Consider the following 15603-nt stretch of genomic DNA (forward strand, 5'->3'; position numbering starts at 1 on the left):
TGTTAATTAAACTACTCTTTGATGAACGAGCTTCAGCTGCAAGTTTTCGCGCATAACCTCGTAGCTGTGTTTATCCTGATGTATTCAGTGTTGTCATTAAAGCTACTATTGTTTTCTCCTCGAGGACTTCTGTGAGGATAACGAGCTGGATTGCCAGCGTGCGATAAAACAACGTCCTCGTTCCTGGTTTTAACAAGAACGACCAAAACCCGTCGCAGACCTCGCAAACTTACGTTATTAATATTATGACAGTTACAATTATCCTCGAAAAGAGGATGCAGACAGTTTACACTTCAGGGCGACAGGCGGCGCAAGGCGGCAACAATGGTGCAACTCTAGGGTGCTAGAGGGAAACTCGGTGTTAGAAACAAAAGGAGTGAACGTCTTGCGCAATTTAAAATGACATCCAGAAGTTTAGATCCTAGCTGTGGGTCCTTTAAAATTACAGGCGCGTCTATAAACAGTTCGATTGTTTGAATGTTTAATAAAATCTCATAAAAGCAAATATTAAATTTTCTTATTTGTGTTTTGAAATGTTATGCTGATCGTAACTGCAGCCGCATGCACTAACAACTTTGCCGCCCCCTTCTACTGACATCTCCTCCCGGCTTCTGCCGTCTCCAGTCGACAGAGGAGATTGCGTCTGCAGGCGCGTTGAATAGATTGCGAGTTTCAATTTCTCATTTCAGTTTCAATTTCAAAACGAGCGAGATTTCATCTTTTGTTTGCGCGTTCGGTTAAGTTTGCATGTTTGTCGCAAATCTCTAGCGACGCGCCTCAGAAGGAGCTAGTCCTTTGCAAGTTCAGAAACAAACCAAACAATTCAAATTAAAACTGGTTTCTTTCGCTCGTGATGCGTTTCATTTTGCGGTATTTTTAATGTTTTATTAATTTTTCTATAATTTTCAAGAATGGGTGGCAATAAATCTCGGCTTGGTGACGCCAACCGTCGGAAGTAAACACACCGGATGACAGAACAGCAGGAAGCTAGAAACCGCCAGGGAAGAAAAAAACTATTAGAACGTTGAGTCTGTCGCCGTGGAAAATAATGGCGTCGACGATGGTGATGTCACTCGATAATGTCGCGCGTGTTATATGTGTGTAACCTTGGGCACAAGTAGTTAAGTAGTCATGAGGTGAATAAGAAAATAGCAAATTACAATTTTCACGATACATAAATTATATTTAGGTTTCTAATTGATACAAATAAACAAATTACATATTTTTTTGAATTTTTGAGTGCACTGTTGTTATATTATTGTAACAAAAAATTAATATCGTGTTTTTCCAGAGTTAAATAACGCGGAAAACTTAAAATTTTTATATTGCCATATAAAACATACTTATTCTACCCCACATAACTTTACAACCCTTATATTTTTATTTGTGTTTTCAGGAATGTGGCTACTGTATGTTTAGAGTCAGTTAATGTCTGGTTTGTTGGTTTGTGCATCACGTCGAGAGGCATGCTGGAATCGATGCGATTCCCAAGCGCCAACGCCGTCTCCGTTCCCGCCGTCGCCGCCGCCGCCAGAATAACAATTAGGGTTTTACGTGAAACGTACGCCTCAATTCAGATATCCGGCGAAACCGAGCCACCACGTGCTTGCCACGCCTGGATGCAATTTACCAAAGATTAATTTTTTTAAGAAAATTAAGCAAAAAGTCTTAAAGTATTAAATTTATATAGTTACTCAATGAATATTTAGAATGGAAAAGTAAAATTGGGTTTATTAGGTTGTAAAAAACACATTTTATTTTTATTCCTATAAAATGGTTGGCTATTAGAAATAATTGTTATGTGTTTTGAATTTTATGAGAAAGTTTTGTTTGGAATTCAATAATATACTTGAGTTACTGGAATATTTGTGGCTTTAAATTATCGAAATAGTTTAAATGTATCATGCGAGTATCTTTGGAATGCTCAAAGCAGATTAACTGATAATATGTGATTTATTTATATTGTTCTTTAGGTATTTCTCATATTAACTATATAACAATATATCAAAATTGAAAATATTAAATTAAAAAATCAAAAATGTTTCCCTCTCGACTTATGTTAAGATTCAATTGTTTCAATATTTTATATAATAATTTATAAGCAATTAAATATTGCTCCCATTCAAAAATGAAGTGAAATAAATAGTGTACTCCTTCAAATAAACGTAGTACAACTTACAACTGCAAAACGTTTTTTACGTTCTGCAAAAAAGGCAAAAGAAAAAGTGATCTCTTCGCCTTGCTGGAAATCGAAAACGTCGAATTGATGTTGTTCTCTTCGGCGCAAGCAGATAGTAATATATCCTGCCCTCGACAACCTTCTCTTCCGGGAAGGACTTACAGAGGTAAAAACTACGTCACACAAAAACACAATGTTTAGAGCTTGTGCGGAAGGGAAGACGTCGAAAACCACAATGCGCGAACATGAGAATCCGCTCAGAATACTGAACAAAACAGCGCAGCGCGGTGAGAAAGCAGTAAGGAAACAATTTCTTAACGCGAAGCTGGAATAATATATGTGATTGCATGAAGAACTCATGTTGTGAAGGAACACAAAACGGAGCACAAAAGACTAAATAAAACCAAAAGGGAGCAAACATGAAGCGCGAGTAAAACAATAAACACACACAAAATGCCAACAAAGAAAGAATTAGATGGATTGTTGCGAGGAAATTGTGTGAAAACACATTAATCTATTGATTAAGCCATTACATTATTTATGCTCGAGAAATCCATTAATATTATTACAAAAATTGAATGGAAATCTCGTATTTGCATTAATTTAATATGTTTATATATTACTAGCAAGTTCCAGACATAAAAATCTATACAAATTGAATCTCGGCCAAATAAATGACGAAGAAACTATTATTTGTAGCTTATCTCGATGTTTGTCGACTTTGTAGTGTCACAAACGATGCCAAAAGTAAATCTATGACACGATTCGGGGAGACCAAAGCGTCTGGATGATGTATGCGAATTCGAATTTTCCGATGCATTACACCGGCGTGAGATGCTGCAACAGCTGCAGGATACACACATTCCTAAATCACTGAAGGTACAAATTAAATTAACTAAGTTTTAAATACTTCAGAGTCTTTAATTTTAATTTTTGCTAATAGCTAAAATATTTCCTAGTCTAGTATAATGTGAGCATAGTATTTATAAGTTTAATAAACCTTTAAAAAGTTTTAATGGTTTGCCTTTTCTTGTTCTTTGTTTCTGGCTTGTTTATTTTATTTTTATTTTCTGGTTATCCCTCAGGCGGTTCGCACACTTTCAGTGTGAAAACTATAAACTACGAGCAAGTGAACAAAAAGTGAAAAAGTCGATAAAATAAAAAATGTGAACCAATAAAATATCAGCAAAAATGAAACCGATGCAAGAATATTTCAAACTAAACAATGTAAAGATTACGAAATAAAATTTTGTAAAAATGTGATTTTTGTGTATAAATATTTATAAGAATTTTAAAAATAAAAATGCAAAATATATTTATTTGGTACGCATTTTATTTCTGTTCATTCAGATTACTCTGCTCGCTTTTTATTTAATTTTTACATCGTACTGAATGAAAGTACCTGCACTGCTTTCGAATTCGCATTCATTTGTCCAAAACAAAGACTTTTTCATGCTTTTATCAATTCGTAAAATATGAGAAAACCGCTTTGTGGGTTCGTATTTGCCTAAGCAGCGCGTACTCACAGAACAAAATCTGAAAATTTGCCAACCAAAAATATAAACGTATTAACCTACGCTTACTAAGTCAAATTAAATTCGAACAAAGAAATATATTGTAAAGCTTTTAAATTATTAAATAAATCGGAATATATATTTAAAAATAAAATAAAATAAAATTATGATAATAATATTTGAATTTTATTCAGAAAATCAAAAATGAATATAAAAATCAAATCATAGAATTAGTGTCGAATTGGCATTTATTTTTACGATCAAACTCACAAACTGAGACAAATGAAGAAAAAAAAACTGAAAGTATAAAGAATCAGGTGTGGTCCATAAGTTTTATTACTCACATTAACGTTTTATTTTTATATTTTTATGTGAAATTCATTTTTAATACTTTTTTTATCGCTTTTATTCATACATTTACTAGTGGCGGCTAAACTTTTTGTAATGCTATTCAATCATAATAAAATTATATCACAATGGATGTTACAAAACATAAAACTAAAAAAAAAACCTTTAAAATTACATCAAAAGTTTCAAAGCATAAATCGACATTTCACGGATAATTACCAGTGAAATGTAGAACAATTAAACAATAAAAACAGTCGACTTGCTTTGTCAGCATGGAGATTAAATGATTATGTACGTCGCCGGAGCGACATACCGCGAGTTCTTTCTTGCGAAGACGCGATTACGTCCTTTAAATAGACATAGCTCGAGTGGGATGCTGCGCCGGATGCAAATATGCAAATATGCATGCGAGATATGCCAGTTTCACCGAACGAAAATAGAATTGTTCGCGACGATCCAATACGGTGGACGATTTCACGCCATAAACTGCATTCTCAACACGCTACACTCAATGTAATACCCTCGAAAAAACCTAATTGAAAATACCTCAAATACAAATTGCTAAGATGACTCAAATAACACAATTTAATTCTGTAACAAACACGCCTTGGTGTAATTAAATTTATGGTGTTTTTTGTCTGTGAGAGTGCCAATGGATTAATTAGAAATCCATCCACTATCTCAACGTTTGGAACCGCTTGGAAGTTTTGCGAGTCACGAGTCGACCTAATTATAGTAATTTAATAATAGTCACTGAGACACATTAACGCGTAGTGCACTTTGCTGTACTTTCCATTACTGCACAAGCGATTGTTGGAAACAGTGATGGTTAATTCTTCGTTTTTTCTGGAATAGCTTTCTATGTTTGCACAGGGACATCTGGTGGTTGACATTTGAGTAGGGATATAATATCTAACGTCATGGGACTGCCACACGAGCTATTATGAGTCTCTTTGTGTTGACACAACTTGAGTTAAAGCACTAGAGTGCTAAGTAAGTCAACTAAATAAATGCCTGACATAAAACTAATGTAGTTAAATATTGATTTTTTTAGATTACAATCACGTGAAACGTTTTGTATGTACTTAATTGTAATCTATTTGGGTTCTCTACAATTCACCCTGTTTTTATTCTCGTTAAGCTTTTTATTCCCTTATAATACAGTTGTTATTCATGCAACTCCATAAGCTTACTTTACATCTGCGTACAATTTCTTTTTTTATTCCATTCTGACCCTAATTGCACTGAGAGTTTCTGGTGAAAAATACAATACTTGTGGCAATTATGCTATTCTTTTATTCGTCCTTAACGCAGGCAAATCTTTTTTTCATTGCAATATCTTCTTCTTAGACTTAAAATAAAAAATACCCGAAATGTTAATTGGCTTTTTTTTTTCTGGCAGTAAATTAAACAGAAATTGCTAAATTATTAAAGAAAGAAAACAAACAAGTATCACGCTCTAATTAGCCACAAATTAAGTTTAACTTATAACGAAATAAAATAATCTTCTAATGTTTCATGAGCACATCCCATACTGGGAATTAAATTGAACTTGTAGATTCTAAACTAGTTAATTTAAGTTTAAAGCAACTTGAGCTCAAATCAATAACCCATCTCTGACATGATTCTATTTAAGGATAACGACTGTTTGACCAGTTTTGCTCCTGGATTATGGTCAACCGAACAACGTATCGTCCCAAAACACTAACTATTAAGTAAATTCTGCATCCTTTGCATAAATTTAATTCCGACGGTTGCCTTCCCGACTGGTAATTACCCGAAATCGACATTTCCACATTCGGGGAAGTCGAGATGTCGCGCAATGTGCTTTCGAGAAATAAATCGCAACATTTTCAACATCCTACACTAATTTGCACACCGCACTGATTCATCTGACAGTATCTGGCCGGCACTAATTAATTAGATACATAAAGAGGCAATTACTGGCCGAGTGAACATGTAATTATTAAAATCACTGACTGTCGATTACACATTGGCTGGTCTGGTGATTACGGTAATTTCGGTTGATGTTTGCGCGCCGTATTCGGTCGTGTTTGGGAAATGCACGCGCATGTTTCCACATGTTTGCGATTCAATAAAAGCGTAACACTTGTAGCGAGTCGAGCAGCGGGTGGATGCGGTGATGGTGGTGGTAAAAGGCAGGAAGGAAGAGTTGAATATTATTTTCATGCTTCATCGAGCGAGGAAGTCGGCGGCGGTGGTTTCAACTCTCGGTTCGAACGCACAGGTTTATTGTGGTTGTTTTCCTGAGGCGTTAGCGAGACGAGAGACGTGGGGGGCTTGTTCTTGTGAGCAGACAGACGCAAGATTGAAAAATGCGTTCGATCGAAAGGAAACGACTAGCAGATGTTACATCTCGCAGGAGAAGACAAGTTGATACATTAGGATAATAGTGAAAAAGGTTTGAAACAAAATTTTATAATGCTGATTTTTTTCTTGTGGAATATAATAATAAAATACTGAGTTATAGTCGTTTTTTATTTACTGGATTTTTATTCATTATGACGGGCACTATGATATGATTTTAAAACATTGGTAGAAATCTGATTTATGTTCCCTTGATACCCTCCTATTTTCAGTTTTCCATCGGATTCCTTTGTTCATAGGGAATTTTTTACGTTCTATGTTTATGTTTATGTTTTTTCCCTGTTTATTTTTTTTATTTCTATTGTGCGTTTATGCGTTTTTCCTTTTCTTTTACGTCCCAAAAGTCAAAAATTCAATGCTGCGAAAAACATTAAATCCCTGCTTATTTTCCCCTCAACGTTGACGCTGATGCCCGTTCGCCCCGTTTACGCCTATTATTCCCGTCTTCCCGCGCTGGTTTTCTACGTTTTTTATGCCGTAATCCTTCCACTGTTTTATTTCCGTCTACGGGTTTTATTTGGACTTATTTGAATCGATTTAAACGCCGCTTTCCTGCATCGCGCGCCGCGTTTTTCTTACTAGGTACTTCGAAGCAATTCAATAAAATAGAAATAAAGAAAGCGAACGAAATCGTAAAATGAAGTGGATGCCACTTACAAGTCGGCTAATAAGTAGTCGATCAAGAGCTTTGCCTACAATATTCGACACAATAAAGACCAAAGCTTAATCTCGATGAAAGGACAATATAATAAAACAACAAACTGTGACAGTTTTATTTGTTTTTGTTTGTATTTGCTTACCACACAATTTACAGTTTGAATTAAACAACATTTTTAAAACAAACTAAAAAATGAATTTTATAAATTGAGTTTTCTTAATAACGAAATAGTTGATACCTATTTTAATATACATTATGTATATTATTTTAATAATGCCAAAAAATGGAAATATTCACTGGATTTTAAATTTCGTAACCAATCAATTATCATTTTGTAGAATAATGTATTTTAACGAAGCTCTTCCAAGAGCTACTTAAAATCAACCCTCAACGAAACAAGATTTTCGTGGAAACTGGTCCTCCATGCACACTCCTTCATCTTTAGCAGAAAACTTATGTTCTAAAGCTGGGTCCAAGCAACGAATACGCAAAGTTTTCTTAAGTTTCTAATTTTGGTATGAGTGCCACAATTTTCCGCTGCTTTGCCACGCGCCGTCGGAAAAGACGCCGCGCGCTGAAAATTCAAAAGATAACGAAGGGAGTATCACCGTCGCATTTGCATTACTAGGGTAGTTAACAAGGTCGATCCTATTAACTTTCCACCGGTGCTGACATTCGAGAGCACCGCATTGAGATTCACGACTTCTTGGTTATTTTCGGTTATTTTATCGATTATTTTTATAAAATGAAAATAATTTTTCTTTTAATTGAGATTTAAAATTGTGTTTAGAAATGTGGAATATACTATATTTTGCTTTAATTTTATTGAAACAGGTTTTATTTATTTGGTTTGTTTTGATGTTTGGCTCCAAAATTTATACCCTTCTCAAAGTGCGCCGCCTGGTCGTTACTGCGCGTTATGTATGAAAAGTTTCCTTTTAAGCGCTTTGGCTTGCAAGGGCGAAAGAATCCTGCGTTCGGCGGCGGCTGAATTCAATTATCGCAAATGGACGCAAACCGCACTAATTCGGCACAGCATTCAACAACAAATTGATTATGGCTGCGTGCGTTTGGTATACGTGAGCGTGGGTATGTGTGAACTTTGTATCTCTAAAAAACCTCCCCGCAACAAATGTATGCTAATTCATTTAAAAATACAATCCAATATTTATTTGCTTCGAATTGTTTTCCGCCCACGTTAGTTTCATCAAAAAAATGTCAAATATTTGTTACTGGCAGGCTTTTTTTGCTTTAACGCTTTGTTTACCGTTTGGCGCCTCCTGCCACGTGCATGTATTTTTTGCAAATCCTAAAAATTTAATTTCGTTCTTTTTGCCGCGCTACGTTTTGTGCTTTTCCTCTTATTTTTCCTATTTCGACACGTCGACCGCAAATCTGTTGGTGGCACCTGTACTCATAAAAAACGACTTTCACGCCGCCTCTGCCGCCGCCGAACGGAAGAAATCCACCCAAAAGCTTGTACATTTAAGGGGTACCTTTACGAAGCAACGTCACCACATAAAAAACAGGAACCGAAAAAAGCTTGCGCACACCCAACTCACATTTACATTGAGTCAATTTTTCGCAGGAAATTAAAGAAGCGACAAGCAGTAAACACAATCATAGAAAACGAAATAAAATAAATACACCCGGTGTGTTCCTTTTTTCTCTATGTAATCTAATGTTATTAAATATGATGCAATAAGCAAACACGTAGCGTACTGGATTTTATTTAAATTTATAAACGCAAAGCGGAAAATGGAAAATGAAAGAACGTCACAAAAAGCGTTGATAAATGACGAGCGTTTTCATTTTGCATTAAAATGTGATGAAGAAAATTTAGAAGCAAAAAAATACATTGGTGAAATTTAATCACAACTTGCTTTTTCATCGCAACCACGCAACCAATTTTTTGTTGTTGAAAACTTACACAAAGCATTTCCTTTGTGCGTTGCGCTGGGTGAAAAGTTGATTTTTGATCAAATGCGAACACCATTTTAAATCAAAACTCGCAGTGCAATCGAACCAGAATCACTCGGATTTAATTAAATCCGAACAATTGCCATTCGACCTCCACCGATTGCGGAAAAGCGTCGGCTGTGTGCACAGATATAAAACATGTGCGGAGATATATGGAAAGCAAACGAAAACGGGGCGGTGAATGCGGTGCATTCATTGTCTTCGCAATTTGTACACACATCTCCGCATTCCAAACAAATGAAAATAAATTGTTTGTTTACTATGTTGGCAAACAAATCATTTCGCCAATATTCATTTGTTTACTCCAAAACGCCGTTTTCGTTTCCACAAAGATTTTATCTTTTTTCTTTCTTACTTTCTTGATAAAATGATATAATAATAAGAATTTATATGGAAAATTTTAAATTAAAACGCATTGCATTTTTAGTTTTCAAATTTTAGATTCAAACTCATCAAAAATAAAAATAAAAGAGAACCCAAAATTCTCGCTATACAAAATAGAAGGGAATATTCGGTGAAAAACCTGTAACTAGCTTGTTATAACTAATGACTTTCATTTGCGTGGGACGCTGTGCGATTCGCCGAAGCGTAAAACAATAAATAATCAAACTAGTTTTTCACATTGTTAATAGACATTGCATTTTTTGCTCAAATTACTTTTTTTCGAAAATAATTGACAAAATATATTGAAAAATATTTCCCGTAGAAAATTTCTACCCCTATTCATACTTATCCTAATAAACTCACACTCTGTGAGTTTCCAAAGCAACTTTGAATTCAACTCCAGCTATGATTCAAACTCCAGCTTTACCGACGGCGGCCTTTTTTACCCGTAACGCGCCGCGAGAAAAACTCCAGTGCTCGCAGGCATAATAGACGCGACGGCAGCCGGGAAACGAGGGAAAAACGACGCAAAAAGTCCTCTTGCCTTTGTGCGCGTCGCGAGTGGCGCACGCGGAAAATATCCGCGAGAACTCCATGTGGCAAACACGCCAGCAGCGCGATAGCAGAAAAGATTCGCAGGTTTGTCTTGAATGCACGATTGCGAATGTGTGCGGCCCGCTGCTCGCGTTGAATGTGTGCCTCATTATTGCGCTCTATTTTCACTCGCTTCCCGGCGTTTTGTCTCCATATTTCACTTTCTACGCGGCGCCAGGTCGTGTTTTACCCCTATGTTCTTTGTCAGACAGTGATATGACGGTATTTTTAATAAGCGCGAATTTATGCTTGCACTTACCATGCAATCAGAGGACCGCCGGGTTTTTCGTCTCGCTGAAGTCTGCGCTTGACGACGATTTAGATATGCTGACTTTCTCGTGGAATAAAGTCCGAATCACTCGGGTACTTTTTTATTTCACTTTAAATCACTTCCCAAATCGAACGCGAATCAGATTCAAGCACACGTGATGTTTTAATTGGGTTTAATTTGTTGTAATTGAATAAATAAGTGATAACTGGTTAAAGTTGAGCTAAAGTTGAAAGTTTGACAAACTTTCGCAGCGTGCGCGGTTTGTTGTTGTTGATGTACTGCGGTGAGTGTTTACAGTTGGAATATTTATCTGGTATAATTTTTTGTTTGGTTGTTTGTTATACAGAGACAAGACTGGGCAATTAAGTGAGGATGGGTGAGAATATTAAAAGGTGTGTGTGTGCGAGCGTGCGCGCGGTGCCGGACGACGAACCGTTTGAACGCTATGCCCAGTGTGGACTGACGCGGCGTCGCGACGCCGCCAACCGCCACGCCGCCGCTCGGATGCTGCGCGCACGCTCGCTCGCTATTTTCATAACGCGTGCATACACTCACGCAATATGTGTCGGTGGGGGGATGCAAAAACAAGTAGAACATCAAGGTACATCAAAAAAACCTCTAAAGGAAACATATTCACTTCTATTTTATAACTACCATGAACTATATAATAAAACCTTAATAATAAAATAGAAAATGTTATATAATAACTTAGTATATTAAAAATATGTTTTTCTTTAAAACAAGTCTAATAAAAAAAATCAAAAAATGTATTAAACATTTTATATTTTTCTATATTTTCTATATTTTTTGCTTCAAAAAACACAACAAAAAATAAATTTGTTAATTAATTATGGAGCCGACCAAAATTGCGACATGGAGAACACGCAAACTGCTTGTGGTGTACTCGTATAATTATCAATAATATGCCGCTATTGTGTGTACTATATAATGCACGTATAGAAATCATGTTGCAACATTACCATTTCCACGGTAGTGAATTTGGGAGTTAGAAGGCAAACATTTATTTGTGTGCACCGAGCAAGGTACTACAGTATGCAACCAAATGCAATACATTCACTACAGCATGTGTTACCAAAGTTCGTCATCCGGTAGCAAACATCTACTAAAGTGATGTTTACAATTTGTATATAAATCCATAAATGCGGGTTTCACACCTTGGGGTTTTACTCCGGAACAAGCAATTGCAAAAGAGAAGATTTGAAAAGTAACAAATCTGTAAAATTTGTGGCAGAAAACACTCTGTATCTTTCGAACAAAATGAGAGATTTGGAAATAATTATTATTGTATTGGATTTAAAAAGATCCGTAACGACATCATTTTCTACATGACGACATTTTCTACAATTGGCAAAGCTTCCTATGACAAACACCCTGTATGTCCTACCTTCCTCCAATGCCTGTCGTATACAATTTTAACCAGCGGTGTTTTTATAGTTCAGAAAAAACTTTTTTTTAATGATTTGAATCATTAATAATTAGTTTTTAATTTTATAACTAAAATTAATGTTTAATAAAACATAAGTTTTCCATTTTTAATTGATAAACGCAAACCAAAACATAATTTGCAATGCACCGGCGTCGCTTCAATTACTCGGTTGTTGTTTCAACTAATACAAACGCAAACATTATTGTTATTCAATTATCAGCAGTCGCCTGGCAGGCCGCATTGGTTATTAGTTGTAACAATATTATAGTTTCCGCAAAATACAATCTCATAAAATTTGCACTAATACTCCAATTTTTAAATAATAACTAAATCCAACAATATCCATATTCAAATAGTAGATATACTTAAGCAAATTTATAATTTTTCTGTAAATTATTAATAGAATCTAAAATCCATAACCGAAACTATAAATAACTCTAGTTTGTTTGATGCTCATGATGGGGAACGACAGTGTAAACTGTGAAAGTGACTGTTATGCAAACGACATCGTCGGGGATTGTCGAGGGTGTTGCTCGTAGGGGTGAATCTTTATTGTTCACTGATCCGGCTCGATAATTATAACCGAATAACCTCGAACGAGTGCTGGAACTTTGATTGTTCGAGCGGACGCCGATCGCTTACGCCTTGCTAATCTCTTGCAAAACTCACCCCTTAAAACCCAACTAAGCATTTTAACCCGTTTGCATATGTTTCATATAAAACAAAATATACAAATCGTCGATAACATAATTTCATTTTAACCTTTTTAGATTAAATTTTTTATCTCTGCGGAGAAACTCGATAAATCAATAATTAGAAAAACAAAAACACGAGGAATGTCCACTCACGCTAACGAGTTTCCACCATAAATCCAAATTATATTAAGGAACAAATTCGGGAGAACTTAATATACTTAATAACACTAGTGTGGAGGTCGCGTGCGCGCACAACTTTGCAAAGTTGTTAGCGAACGCACGAACATGCTCACGTCTCAAAGGACGACGCAGAAGACGTCTCTTGCCTCCCTCAAGACGCCCCACAAGTTTCAAACAAAAGAGCTCGCTTGCACACGAACGTTCCAAGTAAAACAATGCCATTATACGCTATTATGTGTCTCACGATTGCGAAGAACCACCAAGAATCGATGCTAAGAAATTTAAAGCGATAAATTATTTACGAAATTGATTTTGTAAACTAGTAGGAAAAAGGTAAAACTCAAAAATTTCACTGATGCGGTTATATCAGGTTAGTGATGATAAAATGTGGGTTTTAATGCTGGGCGACGCGTTTTCCGCATGTTTGGCCACATCGTCGACACGAGCGAGAAGTACTACTCTGGTGCGCAGGATGGTTGCGAGGCGGTCGATGGGGGTGGGCTTTGACAAGTGAGCTGTGTATCTCCTTTTCGCTCGCGCGCCGCACCGGTGAACCATGATGATGATGGGCGCAGGCACGGCCGGCTTCTAATCGAACAGACGGCGGCAGCCAAGCGGGAGCATCGCGTGCGGCCGGCGAAGGACGAAGGACTCTGCATCACGCTTCGCTTCGCCGGACCGCTCCTTTCGGCGCAGAGGCAACTCTAACCGGAGGATGTGAATTACCTCTTTTATAAGCAATTCGAGAGTAGTCAAATTCAAATGGGTAATCCATTTAAACTCCATTGCAGTATACCGAAGCAAACTTGAATTGGGTATAAAAAATTGTATTTTTTGAATCCAACCCTGCAAAAGCAAGAATTCAGTGAAATAATTACATTTGTGCTACGGAGAAAAGAAAACAGTCCGAGAAGGAGCAAGAAATGTTGAAGACTCAGACGATTCGTGGCACATGTTGTATGCTGTTAATTGCCGGTCATTACTCAACAATTTACCAACATTGCCAGAACAAATCGCATGCTATATATATCCGAAACAACTAAGTATTCTGGTCATTGTTCAAACCAAATTACATATCAATATTTATATCATAAAATTAGAATTGATGAATGATTATGAGCATATTTATAGTTTATTGTGGCTATTATGGTCATGTACTGTATGAGTTGGTCTTTTTGCGTTGTCAAAACTTGACTCTCTCGGTCTACGAACGGCCAGTTCGCCCCAACTGAAAGCAAAACCGTGTACGCATCATTATTGCATGATTTAGGACCTAGTCGCCGGGGTTATCATTGCATCCCTATCTCAATTGTTCTTTTTCACTTTGCTACCATGCAACGCAACAGTGCAATTATATGCACGGCAACAGTTTTCAGCTTACTGATGACATTTTCCGGGTTATAGTTTGTGAAATACAAAACAACGTTTTTTAAACTTTTGTAAATTGTAGCCACAAATTTTAAATTTTTATTTATTAAACAAAGTGCATCACTTTTTACGAATATTTTTATTGTAGGTAAGTAGCGTTATCAGTGATAACAGGTGAGGTAACAACGGATTTATTTTTGTACTTGCACGTCGCCCGTCTGCACACTTGATTTGTGCTGATAACAAATGTATAATCATTGTGACTGTATATAAATACATGTATTTTTTAAATTTTATTATGCCAACCTGCAACCACTTAATAAAATTGCAGTAATTTTTACTTCCATTTTGTTTTGTTTTAAATAAAATGTTTGACATTGCTGGTCGATATGAATATTACAAGAGTGAAAATTGTGACGCGTTTTTTAAAACAACTGGTACGTTATTTACACTCAATATTTTATTATTTATATATTTCTTTATTTAGTTATTTATTTGGTTATGTTTATTTAGTCCCAGAAGCTAAATCAATAGCTAATCTACAAGCTCAAATTGATATAGTTCAACATGGAAAGTCCGGGGTTTACGAACTGACTCACACTTTGCCCAATAAAACAATTCAAACTGTTTTCAAGTTAGGTGTACCATTCTTGGATGAAGTACCTACAGGAAATGTTTTTCAGGTAATTGCTTTAAATACGTATTTTCTATATTCTGCTATATGGTTATGAGCATATCCATAGAGAAATGATATTAATAATAGATTTAGAAGTTCGTGCAAAGTTTGTTAAATTTGTTAGGTTGCAAAGTTTTCGCGCTACTATATAAGTAAAATTTTCCATCAAGATAATTCCCTAAAGGAATTTAGAAATCTATTGAGAATACTAGGTCTATAATTATTATGTTATTACGTGTTTTTTATAATTATTTATTGTGAGTTTTTTGTTTTTGTAGAGTGTAGCAACTTTGGATGGGAATATTTTGAGAATTAAATCTACATTCAATGGAGAAGATTATGGTGGACGTGATTTGGAGTTTAGTAAAGAGGGTTTGACAGTTGTAAGTATATTTAAAAAATAATTGATTATAATGAATAACTTTTAAATATTATTTATTGTAGACAATTCTGGTTCCTCATTTTACACCGCTCAAAGCAGTTCGTTATTATAAACGTCTGATTTAATATCAAATATCTGCTAACCAACTTAATTTTTAATGTGTTTATGTTTAATTGTAATTAATGCAACTAAATTGCAATGTTAATGCAAGATAAGTAATGGATTTAGTAGATTTATTTCAGATAATAAATAAATATGCAAAATAAACTGATTAAATTGAAGATATTAGTATATTTACTCAAACTGTACCTGACTAAAGTGCAGGGCATTGATATTAGATAACACGTTCTTAAAAGTTCGTCTGTACTTTTATTGAGTCACATGACATGAATTATTTTATGATGAAGGTAACCTTGTTAAGTTTTAAGGTGACCGTGATACGCAATTATATTCAAAAATTTAAAAAATTGTTAAAAATTTTACTCACTGAGGAATACAAGAATATTTCTGGATTTACCAATATCCAAATACTTTCTGAG

General features: G+C 35.5%; 2 protein-coding genes across 2 annotated transcripts in view; one reads left to right on the forward strand and one right to left on the reverse strand.

Annotated features, from left to right (window-relative positions):
* LOC135801622 (poly(rC)-binding protein 3-like) overlaps nt 1-10765 on the reverse strand; it is a 50984-nt gene extending 40219 nt beyond the window's left edge. Inside the window, exon 1 of the mRNA XM_065315075.1 lies at nt 10305-10765. The gene's annotated coding sequence lies outside the window, so the exon portion shown is untranslated. The remainder of the gene's footprint in view (nt 1-10304) is intronic.
* A 3527-nt stretch (nt 10766-14292) lies between these two features.
* On the forward strand, nt 14293-15214 carry LOC135801648 (uncharacterized). Its single transcript, XM_065315108.1, has 4 exons — nt 14293-14443; nt 14520-14689; nt 14961-15065; nt 15127-15214. The coding sequence occupies exons 1-4, from the start codon at nt 14374-14376 to the stop codon at nt 15187-15189; spliced, it is 408 nt and encodes a 135-aa protein (XP_065171180.1). The 5' UTR covers nt 14293-14373; the 3' UTR covers nt 15190-15214.
* The last annotated feature ends 389 nt before the right edge of the window (nt 15215-15603 follow it).

Source organism: Atheta coriaria, unplaced genomic scaffold (genome assembly GCF_025399875.1).
Source record: "Atheta coriaria isolate IRGN ID8LTWV9N9 unplaced genomic scaffold, Caltech_Dcor_3.1 hic_scaffold_11_pilon, whole genome shotgun sequence".
In the NCBI taxonomy this organism is placed as follows: Eukaryota; Metazoa; Arthropoda; class Insecta; order Coleoptera; family Staphylinidae; genus Dalotia; species Dalotia coriaria.